The sequence below is a fragment of the Suncus etruscus genome, chromosome 5 (assembly GCF_024139225.1).
Source record: "Suncus etruscus isolate mSunEtr1 chromosome 5, mSunEtr1.pri.cur, whole genome shotgun sequence".
Taxonomy (NCBI): Eukaryota; Metazoa; Chordata; class Mammalia; order Eulipotyphla; family Soricidae; genus Suncus; species Suncus etruscus.
Window position 1 is genome coordinate 117,741,063 of NC_064852.1, and position 23,623 is coordinate 117,764,685.

The 23,623-nt window shown below is 39.5% G+C and overlaps 1 protein-coding gene and 1 non-coding gene across 2 annotated transcripts in view; one reads left to right on the forward strand and one right to left on the reverse strand.

The window, feature by feature from the left end:
- The window catches only part of LOC126008676 (caspase-10-like), a 56,644-nt gene extending 43,733 nt beyond the window's left edge, over positions 1–12,911 (reverse strand). Inside the window, exons 1-3 of the mRNA XM_049772915.1 lie at positions 12,824–12,911; positions 10,856–11,075; positions 8,543–8,636 (exon numbers count right to left, since the gene is read on the reverse strand). Coding sequence (XP_049628872.1) covers positions 8,543–8,636; positions 10,856–11,075; positions 12,824–12,911 — 402 coding nt within the window. The remainder of the gene's footprint in view (positions 1–8,542; positions 8,637–10,855; positions 11,076–12,823) is intronic.
- LOC126009767 (U6 spliceosomal RNA) lies at positions 9,815–9,916 on the forward strand. The gene has a single exon (XR_007495978.1). It is a non-coding gene; the product is annotated as a U6 spliceosomal RNA (small nuclear RNA).
- Positions 12,912–23,623: the final 10,712 nt, after the last annotated feature.

Below are 23,623 nucleotides of genomic sequence, written 5' to 3' on the forward strand. Positions count from 1 at the left end.
TTCTGAACATGGCAGAGGACCCCTAAGTCAAGATAAAAATAGGTAGTGAAGGCAAAGAGTTGAAGCCTCTGAACAGAGTTCCAGAGGCTGATGACCACTGCCTTTCTTCTACCAAAGGTTTTTTGTGCATTAATCTTGTACCCCAAACCTGCAACAGCTTATTGAGGTCACTGATGTGGTAGATGCCAAAGAAAAAACCCCATTGGAGGGGGACCAAGAGCAGGGAGATATGAGAGTCTGCCCATCCAGATTCTGGCCCAAGTACTAAAAGACTTCCCATCCTAGGAAAGCTCAACAGCCTACCACAGAAGGTGGAGATGGAGAAGAGTAGAATCTAAACCCAGCCAAAGCCCAACTGAGGAGAAGCAACTTTCAAAACTTTCTGCATCTTTTTTTCTAGGTTGATCTCTCCATCCTATTTGTATCAGTCACTACATTGCTAGTTAAACTGTGTGCCTACCTGTATAGATATTAATAGCTACTCTTGTTCTATGCCCCACTGCAAACAGAAATTTTGTGTCTAACTCTAGTGGTTTAATATTAGTTTCCACAGTTCTGGGGAAATGCATAGGGGCCAGAGAGATAGCACGGAGGTAAGGTGTTTGCCTTTCATGCAGAAGGTCGGTGGTTTGAATACTGGCAGGCTCGAAGGACCACATGGATGCATTTTATTTTCAAATTATGTCTGCAAAAATGTTCTAATGTCTTTGTCCAGAGAAGTTGATGGAAAATAAACTTGGATACTATAGAGTATAGACTTTTATTATAGTGCTCATTGTAAAAATGTTTTATCAAACTTATTTTTAAACTATATATATATGTAGAATTTTTATGATTTTGTTTAGAGAAGTTTATTAAAAGGAACTTGGATGTTCTAGAGTCTGAAGAAGCAGAAATGGCATAATTTAAACTTGTATGGCCAATAATTCAATGGACTAAAAAGGCCACCAAATAGACTTAGATCTAAGTCTGTTTGTTTGTTTGTTTGTTTGTTTGTTTGTTTTGAGCCACACCTGGTGACGCTCAGGAATTACTCCTGGATATGCACTCAGAAATCGCTCCTGGCTTGGGGAACCATATGTAACACTGGGGGATTGAACCGTCCTAGGTCAGCATGTAGCAAGGCAAACATCCTACAGCTCGCACCACTGCTCTGGCCCAAGATCTACGTCTTTAAAATATATGAATCTTTTTTTTTATAGCCAGTCACTTTCAGAAATAACCAAAAAGAAAAAAATAAAATAAACCCTAATCATGATCTAAAAAACACCAAAGATGTATATTACAGCTTATTAATATTATAATAATTAAGTAGGTTATCATAGCCTTTATATCTATATTATCCAGGAACCAAAACATCAATAAATATTTAATCCACTGTGGAATCAGGGCCTTAATACAAGATGGAGAAATTGAATCAATACTACCACTCAGTGAGGTTCTTCAAGAGCGTTGGCTGACTTCTCTGGAGAACTTTCCTCACACTATGCAGCAGGAATAAATTGGAACATTTTTAGAAGATCACCTTTTGTAATGTCTTCTATTATTCACATCTCTTCTATTCAAGATGTTCCTGTGTTTTATATTGATGACTCGTCTTCAGGGAAAGATGGGATTATTGGCCCATCCCTGACCACAACAGTGTGCACCAATTACAACTCTGCACAACAAGTAGAATTTGCCACCTTAATTTACCTGCTATCACATGTGTCAAGTCCTTGTAATATAGTAAGTCATTCAGCATGAGTAGTTAGCCTCTTTCCAGGAATTGTTACTGCATTCATAAATGTTCACAACCTTGTGGTATAACATCTACTTCAACAACTGCAAGCCATGTTACAAAAGCATTCAGAACCTATTTAAATCATGCACATAAGATCTCATTCTGGTCTCCCTGGTTCAATGACTCTAGAAAATGAATTAGCTGATCATTTGGCAATGCCAATATTTACATCACCAGTGGATGAACATAATGCTCTAGACACAAATGCCAATTGCCTTCACGTACAATACTGCATTCTGCTAAGATAAGCCAGACATATTCTTTGAAGTTTCTCATTTTGTGCTCCCCTGCACTGCAAAAGTCATGTGGCAGGAGCGAACCTTCCTGGTCTGATGACAAATGAACTATGGCAAATGGATGTGATCCATGTTCATTTCTTCTCAAATAAACCCACATTTACATGTGGTTATTGACACTTATTCTCACTTCATAAGGGCAGTCTCTACATCATCAGAGAGAGGTAAAGCAGTCTGCTCCTTTTTATTATAATGCATTTAAGTTATGGGAATTCCTAACTCAATCAAGAGAGATAATGAAACAGCATACATTATCAAAACTTTTCAAGCCTTTGAACAAATGGCAGACAAAGTACCTAACAGGAATAGCAAACAATCTGAAAGGACAGTATATAGTTGAAAGAGGACACTTTAAGGACATTTAGAACACAATTAATGAAAAGTAAAAAAATGGAATGTCTCCAATTGACTTTCTATCAATATCATTATTTTCTCTAAAATTTCTAAGTCTACCACAAGGAGAACCATACATAGCTACTAAAAACCATTTCATGATGATCGAAGAACCCAAAGGACAATAAACTCACCTATTTGGGTGAAAACTGACAAAGAGTGAGTTGCACGCGATATCTGATCAGCAGAGAAAGAGGATATACATACGGAGAATGCTCCCAAGAAGAAACTATGGATTTCACTGCAGCCTTATACAACCTTGTTAACTTTAAATCCCAGGAAGACTTTTGGATTTTCATCATTTTAAAAGACTATGAAAAAAACTATCTTTTTTCCAAGCGGTTTAGCTGCATTTACACATTCATTTAAATTTATTTAGGAATTTAAATAATCAGTTGTTTTATTTTATTTACTTTCTTGAACAAATAAAATCCCAGCTATATGTTATTTATATTATTTAGTGATAAAGTAGAAAAACTGACATTACAATGCCATCAGCATGAAGTAGCAAAAGAAAAAGATCACATCATCCCTAATCCCTGACAATAGAGCACTGCTGGGTGTGTTATCAAAAACAATTTTAAAAAAGCAAAAAATGTTATATTTCTTTACATATTAACATCTTCATGAATTAGTTCTTCCTGTTCAACCCCCACTGTTAAACTGTATATTTGGGGAGGGATTAGAGCATTTTTACGTAAGAAAAAAGGAGATTATGTCATTCAATGTATACTTTCCTTTGAAGCACGTTCTTGTAAAAGATTCAGCAAGATTCAAAAGGCTATAATGATGTGTAATACTGAATTCCAGGAGCCAGAGCAATAGCACAGTAGTGCACATGGCCAACCACAGTTTGATCCATGACATTCCATATGATCCCCTGAGCCTGCAAGGAGTGATTCCTGAGTGAAGAGCCAGAAGTGATCCCTAAACACCATGGGATGTTACTCAAACCCCCCCCAAAATTCCACCCCCAAAGAACATGCATCCAACCTTTAAGAGAAAGAGAACTAAAGAGATAAATGATCAGGATAAATAAAGATACAGTGTGGGCCAAGGAAATAGTACAGCAGGGAAGGGATTTACTTTGCACTAGCCTAACCTAGTTTGATCCCCAAGGCATATTGAGATCTGAACACAGAGCCAGGGGTAAACCCTCAAAACTACTAAATTTTTGGTTTCCAAAATTTAAACAAAAATAAAGAATATGATATATGTATGTGCACAATGAATTACCTCTAAGATATATATTTATTTTTTGTAGGTGATTGGTCACACTTGGTTGTGCTCAGGGCTTACTCCTGGCTCTGTACTCAGGTGACCACATAGGATGCTAGGGATTGAGCCCCTGACCAGCCCTGTGCAAGGTGAGCTCCTTACTTGCTTACTATCTTGCTAACTCTCATCTATTAATGATGATGATAATGAAAAGGAGGAGGAGAAGGAGGAGGTTGCTAAATCTTGCCATTTATGACAATATATATAAAAAGGGATGGGGACTCATTCTCAATGAAAAATAGGTTGGAAGGAAAAGACAATTTAAAGTCAGATGGGGGATAGAAAATAATAAAGCAAAGAAACAAATTAACAAAACAAAAACACCATCTTAGAATTTGACAGAAGAAGTGTGGTTACCAGGAGGTCATCCTCAGTTCAACCCCCAGATTATCCTCACATAAGTCTCACAAGCCCGACAAAAAGTAACCCCTGATCACAAAAACAGGAGTAAGCCCTTAGCCAGGAGTAACCCCTGAGCATCAAACGGGTGTGGAAAAAAAAAAAAAAAGAATGATTCTGATGCACATAATTCTAACACACACCTATCAACAATATATCTCCTCTGTCTTTTCAGGACCCCAAGACCTCTCCCCCCAAGACTCCCCAACTCAATTGTGTGGACTTGTTGCTGCCTAGTTGTATATTTTTCAATTCTACATATGAGAGATTATTCTGTATCTGTCCCTTCCCTCTGACAGACTTGGCTCTGCATAAAACCCTCTAGTTCCATCCATGTTGCTGCAAACTGCATGATGTTCTTTCTTAGAGATGCAAAGTATTCTATTGTGTATATGTTCCACAACTTCAGTTTCTATTTGTGTTTAGGTGTTTGTGTTATTTGCTTTTCTTGGCTAATGTATTAAGTGTGAGGATGAATATATGTGTACATAGCACCTTTTGAATTGATGTTCTGTTTTTATTTGATTTGGGGGCCACACCCGGTGATGCTCAGGGGTTACTCCTGGCTATGCGCTCCAAAATTGCCCCTGGCTTTGAGGGACCATATGGGAACCAGGGATCAAACCGAGGTCCATCCTAGGTCAGCCATGCAAGGCAAACACACGACAGCTGCGCTACCAATCCGGCCCAAATTGATATTTTTATACTTTGGAGATAGGCGCTATAAATGGTATCACTAGATTATATTGTTCTTCCATTCCCATTTTTTTTGATGGATCTCTATATGGCTTTTCATAAAGGTTAGACCAGAGAATATTCCTACCAACAATGAATGGGAGTTCCTTTTTCTTTTTCTTTAATTTTTTAAAAACTTTCTAGGATGCCTGGTAGGCTCGGCAGGAGGGAGTCCCTTTCTTACCACAACACTACTAACACTAACTGTTTCCAGACTTTTGGTAATGTGCCATGCTCATTGGCATGTTCCTTGTTGCTTTTATTTGCATTTCCTGATCATGAAATGCTGATGAGCACCTTTTCATATGCCTTTTGGCTATCCATACGTTTTCTTTGGGGAAGAGTTTATTCATGGAAATGGTTATTTTTAATCATCAATGGGTATGTGCAAAGGCCCAAGGCTGCAGAGCTGCAGGACTTCAGGCTGCAGAGGCCCAAGGCTGCCAGCACCCAATGTTGCAAGGCTTGAAGGGGCCTGTGGAGCCCAGCTGCTGGTTGAGGTCAAGAGCCCACTCAAGCATGCCAAAATGTAGTGACTTCCTGCTCAGTACTGAGAGAGAAAAGAGAGAAATTGAAACCAAGTACACTTTGATGAAAATTCACCAGCAGAGATGGCCAGGGAAGGCCCTGCTACAAAGAAAAAAATATATAAAATAGGCAGCATTTCTCTGATGCATTATCTCTGCCCGCCCCCCACACTACAAAAATCAAATCAAAATGGATAAAAGGTTTGAAGTCAGGAGTTATATTGAGGAAAACATAGTCAGAACAATTCATAACATTGAAGCTGGAGTTTCTTCAAGTATTCAACATCATTAGCAAAGCAAACAGAAGCAACACTTTGTTTAAATGGATTATACCAAATTATAAATCAACAAATGGAATCACACAAAATATAAAGTTTCTTCACTTCAAAAAATAAAAAAAATTCTAGAGTCTAGGAGAATATATTTTCCCACCACTCATCTGATAATGAATTCATATCAGAGATATAGAAAGCACTACTAGAACTTTACAAGGTGAAAGAATCCAATCCCATCACCCCCCTCCAAATGGGGTAGAAAGATGAATAGAAACATCCTCAAAGATCACATACAAATATCTAAAAGGTAGTGAAAATGTGCTACACACTTTATGACCAGGGAAATGCAAATCAAAAGAATACCCAGTGAAACTAGCACAGATCAGATAAAACTAAAATAATCAGTGCTGACATGGATGTGAACACAATGGGACCCTCATTTATTGCTAGTGGGAAAGCTGACTGGCCCAGTTCTTCTGAAAATAGTATGGACACTTGTCAAAAAACTTAGAATCAAGCCTAAACATGACCTAGCAAATCCATTTCTTGTTATCTACTCCCAAAGTTCTCATAAACTCTATTCAAAAAAAGACAGTTACACTCTTATATTCATTGCAGCTCTATACAAGGTAGACAAAAATCTATACATGGTAGACAAAATTTTCCCAAAAACATATGGCTTCATAGAGAAACTCTGGTACATATATACCATGGAATACTATGATATTTTAAGAAAAAATAAAATAATGCAATTTTCTTTTTCATGAGTGGATTTAAAATGTATGTAGAGTGACATTCATCAGAAGGAGAGGGACAGACACAAATGACCTCTCTCAAAAGTGGGATAATAAAGAAACTGTAGGAAATAGCAAATATCCATAACACAGAACTGAAAAATGGTCTTTACTATAAAACTAACCATAGGGGAGGGAAGAGAAGGGAAATAGGGGAAGGGGACAGTGATAGAGGGACATGAACACTTTCCTGAAGGGTTTGGTGTGGGAATATGTTATGCATGAAACCCTCATCAGTAACAGTAAACAGAGTGCCTTAAACATATATATTTATATATAAATATATATTATCAAAGATTATATTTATATATAATTATATATAATACTCATATAATTTTATATTTATCAAATATTATATTATCAAAAATATTTAGCAAAGATTAGCTCCCAATATACCAGAGAAGTTATTTATATATTCTTAATTTTATTATATATATTTATATCTAGATATATATATTTTAATTATGAGCTGTGGGCTGGAGAGATAGTACAGTCAATCAATTCAGTTGATCTCAAGAAAGTACGGCATAGAAAGCTGTACTACAGGCTTGAATGTATTGAGGAAATGAGCTGTTTGTTCAGTTCTACAATTCATCATTTCCATATAATTTTTGTTTTTGTTTTTGTTTTTAGCAATGCTGAGGGTTTATTCCTAACTCTGCACCCAGGGATTATTATGGTGGTGCTCTCAGGACTGTGCAGGCTACTGGTGTTGAACTCAGGTTGGCCCATACAAGGCAAGGGCCCTGTTCACTTTACTACCTCTCTCTCACCCACTTCCATCCATGTGAGTTTTTTTTTTCTATGTATCTGAAACCCTCAGAGGAATGAAACAAGAATAGTGGTATAAGATAATCACTGGTGGGCTGGAGCGATAACACAGTGGAAGGGTGTTTGCCTTACTTGTGGCTAACTGGGTTCAATCCCCAGCATCCAAAAGGATCCTCAGAGCCTGCCAGGAGTAATTTCTGAGTATAGAGCCAGGAGTAACTCTGAGCACAGCCTTTCACATCTGAAAGGGGAAATGCTCCTTAGCACCCTCTTGCCATACTAAGACCAACATAGTGACTATATTAGCTGACCATAAGGATACTCAACTGACACTCCCTTTCCAGAGCACAACTTTAACATTTATCACATTTGATATTCTCAGAAATCCTACCTGGAAGATACTGCATCATTGACTGAAAGGGGCACACAGCTGCCTCAGAAACCCTATTGTGTGTTGGCACTGAAGGACTGGTTTTCAGTAGCTACCTCGTTCCTTCCCTGGCTACATCCCACACACATCTATATACTAAAGCACTAGGGGACCTCAGCAGTTAGTCAGTCCTGCCTCGTTTCCAGGCTCCAAACGTAGACCCACGTTGGTGAATACATTCGTACATGATTTCCCCCAGTGCACGCAACAGTTCTGGATGGAAGTGGTATAATGGTACCCAGAAAATAGCACAAATGAGAACAGGAAGACTCAGAAAGTTTTCACCATTTGCTCTACTCTAGGATTTAGTGACAGAATCAAGATGAGCATCCAAATTCGTCAGCCACCAAGGTCCATGTTTCCTTTTTTTTGTTTGTTTGGTTTTTGTTTGTTTGGTTTTGGGTCACACCCGGCAGCGTTCAGGGGTTACTTCTGGCTATAAACTCAGAAATCTTTCTGGCAGGCTCGGGGGACCATATGGGATGTTGGGATTCAAACCACCATCCTTCCACATGGAAGGCAAACGCCCTACCTCCATGTTATCTCTTTGGGCCAAGGTCCCTGTTTCTAATCAAGGTCAGATATTCTCTTTTGGGTGCTAGAGTGATAGCATAGCAGGGAGGGCATTTGCCATGCACACGGCTTACCAGGGTACTATACCTGGCATCCCATATGGTCCCCAAGCCTGTCAAGACTGATTCCTGAGCACAGAGCAGGACGTAACCCCAGATTACAACTGGGTATGCCCCCCAAATAAAAGGTATTTTCTCCTGCAAAAATATAAGTTATCTTGAAAAATCCTTTTTAACATCTTCCTAAGCACCAATAAAGTCAACCATCTTTTCTCTGTCACCCACTTACCTCCCATGTTCCAGAGATGTCATTTTTCACAAGGAAGCCCATCGGTTTTAAGTCCTCTTGGGTAATATTTGTTGACAGTTTGTAGAGCAATTGTCTAAAACAGAACAAAAATTACAATCGCAGTGTATGCAAAACATCAGAATAGGGGCCGGCGAGGTGGCGCTAGAGGTAAGGAGTCTGCCTTGCAAGCACTAGCCAAGGAAGGACAGCAGTTCAATCCTCCAGTGTCCCATGTGGTCCCCCCAAGCCAGGGGCAATTTCTGAGTGCTTAGCCAGGAGTAACCCCTGAGCATCAAACGGGTTTGGCCCGAAAAACAAAAACAAAAACAAAAAAAAAAACAAAACATCAGAATAAATCAAGTGGTTCTACAAACATTACCTCCATTGAAAGATAATGATAAATAATCACAATTCCTTTTTTTTTTTTTTTTTTTGCCTATTATGAGGGTGAGGTTTGGGGAGTGAGCCTTAAACTTTTTATGTGTGCTAGGTGGGTCCTGGGATCTCCTCCTTGTGTTCAAAAGTTCAATTTGATCCCTGAAGTTGTGCAGTGTTGGGGGCCACTAGGGTGATCCTGATGGTGTTTAGTAACTGCCATAGCCAAATCAGACAGTGTAGACAGTGTAGAGGCCCCAAGTTCCGTGATTTTGGGGAGTGGCATGTGGTACCAGGGTCTTTGCTTGTGCCCCTAATACTTATGCTATTTCCTGGCTCTAAGCAATGAGGTGTGTGTGTGTGTGTGTGTGGAGAGAGAGAGAGAGAGAGAGAGAGAGAGAGAGAGAGAGAGAGAGAGAGAGAATATATTGGGGACAGAGTCTCTCAAGCTTCTCAAGCAGTACTCAGGAAGCCAAGGGACTCTCCCAGCAATACTCAGTAAACTGGGTCTGTGATTACATGCAAGAGCCAAGGATGCATTTCTGGGTAATACCAGACCACATAGCTATGCTTGGATGTCTCAAAGGTCCTACCTCGTGGTGCTAGGGGCCGTGTAATTCCTGATATTGAATTTGCCTGAGTGTTATGAGCTGATACCATGCACTGTCTCCCTGAAACTCTGAATCAGAAGACAATAATTTTTTTGATTTTTAGTCCACACTCGACAGTGTCAGGGGTTACTTCTGGCTCTGCCTGCAGAAATTATTTCTGGCAGATTCAGGATGCTATGGATCAAACCATTTAGGTCATGTGCAAGGCCAATGTTCTGCCCACTATGCTTAAGACTCAGGAGACAACTTTTATTTCCACTTTATAAATTCAAAAACAAAATTTCTAGTCCTTGCTTCGGCAGCACATATACTAAAATTGGAATGGTACAGAGAAGATTAGCATGGCCCCTGTGCAACGATGACACGCAAATTTAAAAACTAAATTTCTGAGCTTCAAAGAGACCTAGTCCATCATGATATCTAGTAAACCATGTGAGTGGGTCTTCTGATCCAGTGTTCTTGCTTACAACTAAAAGACAGGATGCTGTTTTGGCAAGCCCCCAAGATCCTGATTCACCCCAGATCTTTGTGTTTCCTTCCAAGTCACTGATAGGCTATAAAATAACATCTCTCTGGGAGCTAAAGACATAGTAAAATAGATAGAATGTTTTGCGCATGGCCAAACCAGATTTGATCTTTGGTACCCTTTATGGTCCCCTAAGCACCACCAGGAGAGGCTGTTGAATGTAGAAATAGGAGTAATCTATAAAAAACAGTCAGATGTGCCTCTCCACTACCAAATAAAATAATGTCTCAAACACTGTTTCTTGTGTAGTTGATTGAGGTTAGTGATTTACCAGTGAAATTTCAGAAGCTGAACTGTCTTGATCTTGAACAATGGTAAGTCCATTATCTATGTATTTCCTTCTCTATTTTACCTCTGTATGTATTCGATCCCACAACTGAATGTGGCATAAATTACATGCCCCTATTGCAGGTCACATCTTTCTTATCCTATTTGTCCTATGAATGCTCATTTTTTTCTCTTTTCAAATCCTGCATAAGAATGAACACACCAGCTACTCATTCCCAAGTCAAGAGGGTAGGTGAGCTCAGTCCAAGGCCTGGAGCACAGGCTGGCCTCTGGGAGTCAGGCTCCTTAGTAAGATGGGGGGACACCCCATTATGCCCTGCCTGCAACTTTCTACACTGCCAGGTCAACGCTAAGCTTTCACCACCACATTTGTCATTCTACTTTTTATGTCCTTAGCTCTTGAAGCTCATCATCTCATACTATAGAAATGATCCCTGAAAGTATAGTCTTAGAAGCTCATCATCTCAAAGATAAGATCAACTGCCATCCTGTCTCAATAAAAGACCTCTTCACCTGAACAATGAGATCTTCCCTTGTCTCTCCACATCTTCTATCTTGTAGCTGAGTGTCTGCAGGAGTGACTTCTTGACCATGGTGAGAAGTTCTACCAGTACAATATGGTCTTTCTCAGTCATTTCCTTCTCTGTCAGCAGCAGATGGAAAACATCCAAGGCTCTTGTGCATCTCTTCAGCTTTCCATGACTCACCAAATCTCGACATAGAAATTTCAGAGCTGCCACATTGTCATCGCCCAGTTGGGAATCAATATTCACAAGGGTTTTTAGGAAGTTGTATTTCTCTCTGAGAAGTGCAAAGGAAGAGCAGCACGTTAGCAAGGAGTGCAAGTAGCAAGTAGTGGAAGTGCACTGACTCCCACACAGCCTCTGGATCCGGCCTTCTCAGTCACTGAATTGCAGGGAAATAACTCTTGGGTCTGAGCGTTCACTCAGCTCAACTGAGCACATGATCTCCATGAAGAGGCCAGTTAGACCTCCAGCATCACAGGGTCTCCTGGGCATGAGCAGGAGTGACCCCTGAGGGCCTAGCCCAGAGTAGCCCTTAGGCAGCCTTAGGTGTGCCCTCCCAGAAACCAAAACCAAAACCAAAGACAAGTAGCTGTTGCAGACCCGGAGTAAGATTTTGCAGCTTTCCTCACCTCCCTATCTCTCATTTCCTGATTTCCTGAAGTTTACCATCTCTTGGTTAGAATTGCTGGACCACCCTATGATTATAAGGTTGTTCATAATACAGTTTGGCTTAGTTTTTTTTTCACAGTTACAAAGTTGTTTATGATTGAGTTTCAGTCTTATAATTTCCAACACCCATAACTATTGCACATTTCCTGCCACCAATGTCCCCAGTTTCCTTCCAGCCCTCCTTCCTTGCTTGCCTCTGTGGTAGACCTTTCTCTTTCTCTTTCTCTCTCTCTCTCCTTCTCTCCCTCTTCCTTTTTTAATTTTAGACACTTTATTTTGTACTATTTTTATGGAAAGGGTATCATGCCTATCACCTTATCTCTTTTCAGCACACAGTTCTTGTCTCAAGGGAATATTTCCCATTTTAATCGTCATTACTGTCCATTCTCTGCCCCAGCTGAACTCCTTAACTATCTTTTAAATAGCTTTATTAAAGCACAATGATTACAAACATGTTTGTAGATGGGTTTTAGTTATAAAAAAAAAAAGAACACACACACACACACACACACCCTTCAACTCCCTCCACCCCCACTCCTTACCTGTATTTAAGACAGGCATTCTATTTCTCTCACTCACTACCATTGTCATGGTAGTTGTCAGTGTAGATATTTCTCTAATTGGACTCACCACTCTTCGCAGTAAGCTTCATAGTGTGAGCCTGTCCTTCCAGCCCTCATCTCTATTGTCTTTGTGCATTATTACAATAGTGTCTTATTTTTCTTAAATCCCACAGATGAGTGAGACTATTCTATGTCTATCTCCCTCTGATTTATTTCACTCAGCATTATAGTTTCCATGTCCATTCATGTTTAAGAAAAATTCATGATTTCATTTTTTCTGATGCTGCATAGTATTCCGTTATGTACATGTACCAGTTTCTTTAGCCACTCATCTGTCGTTGGGCATCTGGATTGTTTCCAGATTCTGGTTATTGTAAATAGTGTCCCCCACTATTTGTGACAAGCTTCCTACCATGAACTGGTCCTCCTGGTCCTTGTCTATATTGTCTAGACCATCCTATGTTGATCACAGATTTATCCTCACCTGAACACCAAGATGTTCTTTCTGGAAGACAAATACTCCTCAGATAGGTTTTGGAAGTCTTTCAAGTGCTCTAACAGTGGCTTCTTGATCACATAGAGGATTTCTCCTAGGAGAATGGTGTTGTCCTTACTCAAATGACCATATTGCTGGAAAAGAACAAAAATTTCCAAGGCACTTTTGCATTCTTCCATTTTTCTCTGAGTCACTAATTCTAGGTGGGTAACTAGAAACTTTATACACTCCACATCCTCAGACCCCAGTTGAGAATCAATATACAAAAGCTTTCTTCGAAAATGATTGTCTAAGTTTTGATCTTCTGAGGCCATGATTATCTGAAAATGGCAGAGAAAACGAGCATATTAGAGACCAAAAATGTGCAGCGAGCAACCTCTCACACCAGCATACAGATCAAATCATTACCCTTCCTGCTAGAAGTTCTAGATATTCCAAAAAATAAACTATTGTCCAAGAGACAACCTAACAGGCATAGAGAGCATGCTTTGCACACAGGTGGTCAATTTTGATCCCATGTACTCCACAGTCCCCTGGAATCTCTGGGAGTGATGCTTTTGGCATTGAGCTGGAGTTAGCACTTGTGCAGTGCCAGGAGAGAGACAAAGACCATCTCACTGGAAATAACTCCTGAGTACCATTAAGTAGGACCAAAAAAGCAAAAACTAGACATAAGGAAAGTTCAAATAATAAGAATGTGATTCAAAATAGTCCAGAAAGGTTGGCTTTTGTTTTCTTTCCTTTGGGTGCTTAAGGAGGGAGGCAGGATGAAGGAAATGGCCTCCCAAGAGCTTCGCAGTCTGAGCTATACCTAGTACTCCAGTCTCTACCCAGGAAGCCTGACTCTGAACCTGCATGTGGACTCTAGCAGAGATGTATTGAAATTAGTTTATTCTGATTCTTCCAAATCAAAAGTGGGAGCTCATGAAACAGAAGTTCTGATGGCTATGCTATGTTCATCTCCATCTATGGCAGAAATAATACTTTAATTTATGTCATTTGTTGCTTTGATATTGCTGCACCAAGAAATATTCCTGAAACTGTGCTGAGGAATTACTCCTGGTGGTGCTCAGGGAACTATATGAGATGCTGGAATTGAACCTGGTCATCTGAGCATAAGGCAAGCACACCTTACCCACTGAACTATCACTGCAGCCCACAATTTAGGCTTTATATTTTACTAATAAATTCGCCCGCTAGTTTTATGTTGCCACAGAACAACCAGGTACTATGAGGTTACACTGCAAACCACGGTGCCAGGCCCTTCTCTCACAAATAGACTCTCTGGTTGGTGCCTGAGTCAAAGTAGGGTGGGTAGGGAATGTTTGTCTTGCATATGGCCTACCCAGGTTCAATCCTCCACATTCCATATGGTCTATGAGTCCACAACAACTGATTCCTAAGCAAAAGTCCAGGAGTGAGCCCTGAGTACTGCCAGGCATGGCCCAAAACAAGAAAGAGAGAAAAAAGAAGGAAAGAAAAAAAAGAAGAAAGAAAGAACAAAAGAAAGGAAAAAAGGAAATAGAGAAAGAAAGAGAGAGAGAAATAAAGGAAGGAAGAAGAGAGAGACAGAAAGGAAGGAAGGAAAGAAGGAAGGAAGGAAAGAAAACAGAGAAAGAAAGACCGAAAGGAAGGAAGGAAAGAAGGAAGGAAGGAAAGAGAGAGGAAAGAAAAAGAAAGGAAGGAAGGAAGGAAAGAAAACATAAAGAAAGATTGAAAGGAAGGAAGAAAAGAGGAAAGAAAGAAAGAAAGAAAGAAAGAAAGAAAGAAAGAAAGAAAGAAAGAAACAAAAAGAAAGAAAGAAAGAAAGAGAGAGAGAGAGAGAAACGAAGAAATAAAGAGAGAAAAAGAAAGAAAGAAACAGAAATAGAAAGAAAGAAAGAAAGAAAAAAGAAAGAAAGAAGGAAGAAGGAAAGAAAGAAAGAAAGAAGAAAGAAAGAAAGAAAGAAAGAAGAGAGAAAGAAAGAAGAAAGAAAGAAAGAAAGATAAGAAAGAAAGAAAGAAAGAAAGAAAGAAAGAGAAAGAAAGAAAGAAGAAAGAAAGAAAGAAAGGAAGGAGGAAGGAAAGAAGGAGGAAGGAGGAAGAAGAAGAAAAGAAAGAAAGAAAGAAAGAAAGAAAAAGAAAGAAAGAAAGAAAGAAAGAAAGAAAGAAAGAAGAAAAGAAAGAAAGAAAGAAAGAAAGAAAGAAGAAGAAGGAAGAAAGAAGGAAGGAAGGAGGAAGAAGGAAAGAAGAAGAAAGAAAGAAAGAAAGAAAGAAAGAAGAAGAAAGAAAGAAAGAAAGAAGAAAGAAAGAAAAGAAAGAAAGAAGAAAGAAAGAAAGAAAGAAAGAAAGAAAGAAGAAAGAAGAAAGGAAGGAAGGAAGAAGGAAGGAAGGAAGGAAAGAAAGAAAGAAAAAGAAAAGAAAGAAAAGAAAGAAAGAAAGAAAGAAAGAAAGAAAGAAAAGAAAGAAAGAAAGAAGGAAGGAAGGAAGGAAGGAAGGAAGGAAGAAAGAAAGAAAAAGAAAGAAAGAAAGAAAGAAAGAAAGAAAGAAAGAAAGAAAGAAAGAAAGAAAGAAAGAAAGAAAAGAAAGAAAGAAAGAAAGAAAGAAATGAAAGAAAGAAAGAAAGAAAGAAGAAGAAAGGAAGGGAAGAAGGAAGGAAGGAAGAAGAAAGAAAGAAAGAAAGAAAGAAAGAAAGAAAGAAAGAAAGAAAGAAAGAAAGAAAGAAAGAAAGAAAGAGAAAGAAAACCACAGTACCCAGAAAGAAAAAGTGATGTTTGATAGGAGTTTCTCAATAATGTAGAAAATCACAAATTGCCTTATCAGAATTACACCCAACTTAGATCATGAATGATGCTCTTTCTTCAGTAAATTCAGTCCTTTTAATAAATTATTTTTTTATTTTCTTCTTATTTTTATTAATATCTTTATTTAAACACCTTGATTACAAATATGATTGTTGTTGGGTTTCAGTCATGTAAAGAACAATCCTCTTCATTAGTGCACCATTCCTATCACTGATGTCCCAAATCTCCCTCCTCCCCACCTCCTCCCCACCTGTACTCTAGACAGGCTTTCCACCTCCCTCATTCATTCATAATGTCATGATAGTTCTCAGTGTAGTTATTTCTCTAACTGCACTCAACACTTTAAGTGTTGAGCTTCATGTCCTGAGCTGGATCTTCCATCCCTCCCCTTTGTCTTTGAGGATTATTGCAAAAATGTCTTTTGTTTTTCTTTTTTTTTTTAATTTTTTTCTCTTTATTTGAATATCTTGATTACATAAATGATTGTGATAAGGTTTCAGTCATATAAAGATCACCCCTCTTCACCAGTGCAACATTCCCGCCACCAAAGTCCCAAATCTCCCTCCATCCCACCCCACCCCCACCTGTACTCCAGACAGGCTTTCCAGTTCCCTCATTCATTCACTTGATTATGGTAGTTCTCAGTGTAGTTATTTCTATAACTGTGCTCACCACTCTTGTGGTGAGCTTCATGGAGTGAGCTGGTGTTCCAGCTCTCCTCTAATTGTCTCTGAGGATTGTTACAAAAATGACTTTTATTTTTCTTAAAACCCATAGATGAGTGAGACTATTCTACGTCTCTCTCTCTCCCTCTGACTTATTTCACTGAGCATGATAGATTCCATGTACATCCATGTATAGGAAAATTTCATGACTTCATCTCTCCTGACGGCTGCATAATATTCCATTGTGTATATGTACCACAGTTTCTTTAGCCATTCGTCTGTTGAAGGGCATCTTGGTTGTTTCCAGAGCCTGGCTATTGTGAATAGTGCTGCAATAAATATAGGTGTGAGGAAGGGGTTTTTGTATTGTATTCTTGTGCTCCTAGGGTATATCCCTAGGAGTGGAATAGCTGGATCGAATGGGAGCTCAATTTCCAGTTTTTGAAGAAACCTCCATATCGCTTTCCATAGAGGCTGTACTAGACGGCATTCCCACCAGCAGTGGATAAGAGTTCCTTTCTCTCCACATCCCCGCCAGCACTGATTGTTCTCATTCTTTGTGATGTGCGCCAATCTCTGTGGTGTGAGGTGGTATCTCATCGTTGTTTTGATTTGCATCTCTCTGATGATTAGTGACGAGGAGCATTTTTTCATGTGTCTTTTGGCCATTTGTATTTCTTTTTTATCAAAGTGTCTGTTCATTTCTTCTCCCCATTTTTTGATGGGATTAGATTTTTTTTTTGTAAAGTTCTGTCAGTGCCCTGTATATTTTGGATATTAGCACCTTATCTGAAGGATGTTGGGTGAATAGTTTCTCCCTCTCAGTGGGTGACTCTTGTATCCTGGGCACTATTTCTTTTGAGGTGCAGAAGCTTCTCAGTTTGATGTATTCCCATCTGTTAATCTCTGCTTCCACTTGTTTGGAAAGTGCAGTTTCCTCCTTGAAGATACCTTTAGTCTCAATGTCATGGAGTGTTCTACCGACGTGTTGTTCTATATACCTTATGGTATCTGGTCTGATATCAAGGTCTTTAATCCATTTGGATTTTACCTTCGTACATGATGTTAACTGGGGGTCTATGTTCGCTTTTTTGCAAGTCACTAACCAGTTCTGCCAGCAGAACTTGTTGAAGAGATTTTTCTTGCTCCACTTAGGATTTCTTGCTCCTTTGTCAAAAATTAGGTAATTGTATGCCTGGGGAATGTTCTCTGAGAACTCAAGCCTATTCCACTGATCTGAGGGTCTGTCTTTATTCCAATACCATGCTGTTTTAATAACTATTGCTTTGTAGTACAGTTTAAAGTTGGGGAAAGTAATGCCTCCCATTTTCCTTTTCCCTAGGAGTGCTTTAGCTATTCGAGGATGTTGATTGTTCCAGATGAACTTCATAAGTGTTTGATCCACTTCTTTGAAGAATGTCATGGGTATTTTTAAGGGGATCGCATTAAATTTGTATAATGCTTTGGGGAGTATTGCCATTTTAATGATATTAATCCTGCCAATCCATGAGCAGGGTGTTTCCATTTCCGTGTGTCCTCTCTTATTTCTTGGAGCAGGGCTTTATAGTTTTCTTTGTATAGGTCCTTCACGTCTTTGGTCAAGTTGACTCCAAGATATTTGAGTTTGTGTGGCACTATTGTGAATGGGATTGCCTTCCTGACTTCCATCTCTTCACTATTATTATTGGTGTATAAAAAGGCCATTGATTTCTGTAGGTTGATTTTGTAGCCTGCCACCTTGCTATATGAATCTATTGTTTCTAGAAGCTTTTTGGTAGAGTCTTTAGGGTTTTCTAAGTAGAGTATCATGTCATCTGCAAACAATGAGAGCTTGACTTCTTCCTTTCCTATCTGAATTCCCTTGATATCTTTTTCTTGCCTGATCGCTATAGCAAGAACTTCCAGTACTATGTTGAAGAGGAGTGGTGAGAGCGGACAGCCTTGTCTTGTACCCGAATTTAGAGGAAAGGCTTTTAGTTTTTCTTCATTGAGGATAATATTTGCCATTGGCTTGTGGTAGATGGCTTCAACTAGATTGAGAAAGGTTCCTTCCATTCCCATCTTGCTGAGAGTTTTGATCAAGAATGGGTGTTGGACCTTATCAAATGCTTTCTCTGCATCTATTGATATGATCATGTGATTTTTATTTTTCTTGTTGTTGATATTGTGTATGATGTTAATAGATTTACGGATGTTAAACCATCCTTGCATTCCTGGAATGAAGCCTACTTGGTCGTAGTGTATGATCTTCTTGATGATGCATTGGATCCTATTTGCCAGGATTTTGTTGAAGATCTTTGCATCAGCATTCATCAGGGATATTGGTCTGTAATTTTCTTTTTTGGCAGCGTCTCTGTCTGGTTTTGGTATCAAGGTAATGTTGGCTTCATAAAAGCTGTTTGGGAGAGTTCCCTTTTTTCCATTTCATGGAAGAGTCTGGCTAGGATTGGTAGTAGCTCCTCTTGAAATATTTGAAAATATTCTTTAGGAAAACCATCTGGGCCTGGGCTTTTCTTTTTTGGTAGATGTTTGATTACAGCTTCAATTTCCTCAGTAGTGATGGGGGTGTTTAGATATGCTACATCCTCCTTACTTAAATGTGGAAGGTTATAAGTGTCCAAGAATTTTTCCATTTCTTCTAGGTTCTCATGTTTTGTAGCATAAAGTTTCTCAAAGTAGCCTCTGATTATCCTTTGGATCTCTGCAATTTCTGTTGTGATCTCCCCCTTTTCATTTCTAATACGGGTTATCAGATTTCTCTTTCTCTCTTTCTTAGTGAGTTTTGCCAATGGTCTATCAATCTTGTTTATTTTTTCAAAGAACCAGCTTCTGCTTTCGTTGATCTTTCGGATTGCTTTTTGGTTTTCCACTTCATTGAGTTCCGCTTTCAGCTTTATTATTTCCTTTTGTCTCCCTATTTTTGGTTCCTTTTGTTGGTCATTTTCTAATTGTTTAAGCTGCGCCATTAAGTTATTCAGGTATGCTCCTTCTTCCTTCCTGATGTGTGCTTGTAGAGCTATAAATTTTCCTCTCAGGACTGCTTTTGCTGTGTCCCATAGATTCTGGCAGTTTGTGTCTTCATTATCATTTGTTTCCAGGAAAGTTTTGATTTCCTTTTAGATTTCATCTCGGACCCACTGGTTGTTCAGTAGCAGGGTGTTTAGTTTCCAATTATTAAAGTTTTTCTTCTGTGTGGCTTTGTAGTTCACATCTAATTTCAGAGCCTTGTGGTTAGCAAAGGTAGCCTGCAAGATTTCTATCCTCTTGATTTTATGGAGGTATGTTTTATGTGTCAGCATGTAGTCTATTCTGGAGAATAACCCATGTACATTGGAAAAGAATGTGTATCCAGGTTTTTTGGGATGGAGTGTCCTGTATATATCTACTAGTCCTCTTTCTTCCATAACTCTTTTCAGGGCTGTATGTTTTTGTTGGGTTTCAGTCTGGTTGACCTATCAAGTGTTGATAGGGCTGTGTTGAAGTCTCCCACAATGATTGTGTTATTATTGATTTCTTCTTTCAGATTTGTCAGTAATTGTATTAGATAATTTGCTGATCTCTCATTGGGTGCATATATGTTTAATAGTCTGATTTCTTCCTGTTGCACATATCCCTTGATTAGTACATAGTGTCCATCTTTGTCCCTTACCACTTTTCTGAGTATAAAGTTGGTGTCATCTGATATTAATATGGCCACCCCAGCTTTTTTCAGGGTGTTGTTTGCTTGGATAATTTTCTTCCAACCTTTGATTTTGAGTCTATGTTTGTTCTGACTATTCAGATGTGTTTCTTGTAGGCAGCAGAAGGTTGGATTCATCTTTTTGACCCATTTTGCCACTCTGTGTCTTTTAATTGGTGAATTTAGTCCATTGACATTGAGGGAGATGATTGTCATAGGATTTAATGTCATCTTTGTAGATAAGTTTGCTGTGTTTGTTGGTCTCTCTTGTCTTAGAGTAGACCTGTCAGTTTTTCCTTTAAGGCTGGTTTATCATCTGTGAAGTTTCTGAGCTGTTGTTTATCCGTGAAGCTGTGTATTCTTCCTCCAAACCTGAATGTGAGTCGGGCTGGGTGCAGTATTCTTGGGGAGGCACTCATTTCATTCAATCTTGTCACAATATCCAACCACTGTCTTCTGGCCTTGAGAGTTTCTTGTGACATGTCCGCTGTAAGTCTTAGGGATGCTCCTTTGAATGTAATTTCCCTTTTCGATCTTGCTGCTTTCAGTATTCTATCCCTATCTATGGGATTTGTCATTGTAACGAGGATATGTCTTGGGGTGTTTTTCTTTGGGTCTTTTTTAGCTGGTATTCTTCGGGCATGCAGTATTTGATTGCATGTAGTCTTTAACTCTGGGAGTATCTCTTTGATGATGTCTTTGACAGTTGATTCTTCTTGGAGATCTCCTTCCTGGGTTTCTGGGACTCCCATGATTCTTATGTTGTTTCTGTTGAGTTTATCAAAGACTTCTATTTTCATCTGTTCGCATGCCTTGAGTACATTTTCCATTGCCTGTTCGTTTGTCTTAAGGTTCTTTTCCAATTTCTTCTGTTGTGTTGAGCTTTTCTGCATCTCATCTTCCAGTACTCCGATTCTCTCCTCAGCTGCTGATATCCTGTTGGCGAGGCTATCCATTGTGGTTTTCAGTTGAGTAACCGTATTTTTCAGATCTGTTATTTCAGTTTGGAGTTTTCTGATTTCTGTTTTTGTGTTCTCTTCAGATCAATTTATGCTCTTTTTGAGTTCTGCAAACATATTCCGTATTTCTATTCTAAACTCCTTATCTGAAAGGTTAATCAGGTGGTTGTAATTTATTAGATCAACCGAGCTTTCATCTTCATTCTCTATGGATGGTGTTTGCCTGCGAGTTTTCCCCATTGTCACGCTTGTAGTGTGGTTTTTCCTGCGTGTTGTGGTGGGGTTCATTGATTAGGAAGAGTTCTAGGCTGCAAAGGGATGCGAAGCGGCTGAGCGCTTCTGCTGCCTCTAGTTGAAAGTCCTCAGAGTGAACAAAGGCAGGGCAGGGCAGAGCGATCCCGCAGTCCCAGAATGCAGGCACTCACCAGCTTCAAAATGCAGATTTTTGGGGGTGTGCTCCCTAGGTCCCTGAGGAAACCTTCGGAAGTTCAGAAGCACAGTTTCAGGCAGACAGAGATAGGAGTTTCCTGAAGTCCTCAGAGTGAACAAAGGCAGGGCAGGGCAAAGCTATCCCGCAGCCCCAGAATGCAGGCACTCACCAGCTTCAAAATGCAGTTTTTCTGGGGGTGCGCTCCCTAGGTCCCTGAGGAAACCTTCGGAAGTTCAGAAGCACAGTTTCAGGCAGACAGAGATAGGAGTTTCCCTGAAGTCCTCAGAGTGAACAAAGGCAGGGCAGGGCAGAGCGATCCCGTAGCCCCAGAATGCAGGCACTCACCAGCTTCAAAATGCAGTTTTTTTGGGGGTGCGCTCCCTAGGTCCCTGAGGAAACCTTCGGAAGTTCAGAAGCACAGTTTCAGGCAGACAGAGATAGGAGTTTCCTGAAGTCCTCAGAGTGAACAAAGGCAGGGCAGGGCAGAGCGATCCCGCAGCCCCAGAATGCAGGCACTCACCAGCTTCAAAATGCAGTTTTTTGGGGGTGCACTCCCTAGGCCCCTGAGGATACCTTCAGAAGTTCAGAAGTACAGTTTCAGGCAGACAGAGATAGGAGTTTTCCCCGAAGTCCTCAGAGTGAACAAAGGCAAGGCAGGGCAGAGCGATCCCGCAGCCCCAGAATGCAGGCACTCACCAGCTTCAAAATGCAGATTTTTGGGGGTGCGCTCCCTAGACTCCTTAGGAAACCTTCGGAAGTTCAGAAGCACAGTTTCAGGCAGACAGAGATAGGAGTTTCCTGAAGTCCTCTCTTTTGTTTTTCTTAAAACCCATAGATGAGTGAGACTATTCTGCGTCTATCTCTCTCCCTCTGACTTATTTCACTCAGTATAATGAATTCCATGTACATCCATGTATAGGAAATTTTCATGACTTCATCTCTCTTGACAGCTGCATAATATTCCATTGTGTATATGTACCACAGTTTCTTTAGCCATTCATCTGTTATAGGACATCTTGGTTGTTTCCAGAGTCTGGCTATTGCAAATAGTGCTGCAAGGAATATAAGTGTAAGGAAGGGATTTTTGTATTGTGTTTTTGTGTTCCTAGGGTATATTCCTAGGAGTGGTATAGCTGGATCGTATGGGAGCTCAATTTCCAGGTTTTGGAGGAATCTCCATATCGCTTTCCATAAAGGTTGGACTAGATGGCTTTCCTAACAGCAGTGGATAAGAGTTTCTTTCACTCCATATCCCCACCAGCTTTTCATTCTTTGTGATGTGCGCCAATCTCTGTAACGTGAGATGGTATACCTCATAGTTGTTTTAATTTGCATCTCCCTGATAATTAGTTATGTGGAGCATTTTTTCATTTGTTGTATGGCCATTTGTATTTCTTCTTTATCAATGTGTCTGTTCATTTTTTCTCCCCATTTTTGATGGGATTATATGTTTTTATCTTGTAAATTTTTGTCAGTGCCTTGTATATATTGAATATTAGCCCCTTATCTGATGGGTAATGGGTGAATAGTTTCTCCCACTCAATAGCTGGCTCTTGTATTCGGGCACTATTTCCTTTGAGGTGCAGAAGCTTCTCAACTTAATATAGTCCCATCTGTTTATCTCTGCTTCCACTTGTTTGGAGAGTGCTGTTTTCTTCTGCCTTTAGTCTCAATATCATGGAATGTTTTACCTACGTGTTGTTCTATATACCTTATGGTTTCAGGTCTGATATCAAGGTCTTTAATCCATTTGGATTTTACTTTCGTACATGGTGTTAGCTGGGGTCTAATTCTCTTTTTTGCAGTGGCTTGCCAGTTGTGCCAACACCACCTGTTAAAGAAGCTATCCTTGCTCCATTTATGATTTCTTGCTCCTTTATAAAAAAAAAAGTAGGTGATTGTATGTCTGGGGAACATTCTCTGAGTACTCAAGCCTATTCCACTAATCTGAGGGTCTGTCTTTATTCCAATACCATGCTGCTTTGATAACTATTGTTTTGTAATACAGTTTAAAGTTGGGGAAAGTAATGCCTCCCATATTTATTTGCCCAAGGAGCACTTTAGCTATTCGAGGGTGTTTACTGTTCCAAATGAATTTCAGAAGTTTTTGATGCACTTCTTTGAAGAATATCATGGGTATATTTAGAGGAATCATATTAAATCTGTACAATGCTTTGGGGAGAATTGCCATTTTAATTATGTTAATTCTTCCAATCTATGAGCAGGATATGTGTTTCCATTTCCTGGTGTCCACTTTTATTTCTTGACGCAGGGTTTTATAGTTTTCATTGTATAAGTCCTTCACGTCTTTAGTCAAGTTGACTTTAAGATATTTGAATTTGTATGGCACTACTGTGAATGGGGTTGTTTTCTTTTTTTCTCTTTTTTTTTTTTTTTTGGTTTTTGGGTCACACCCAACAGGTCTCAGAGGTTTTGCCTGGCTCTATGCTCAGAAATCATTCTTGCAGTCTTGGGGGACCATATGAGATGCCAGGATTCAAACCACCAAC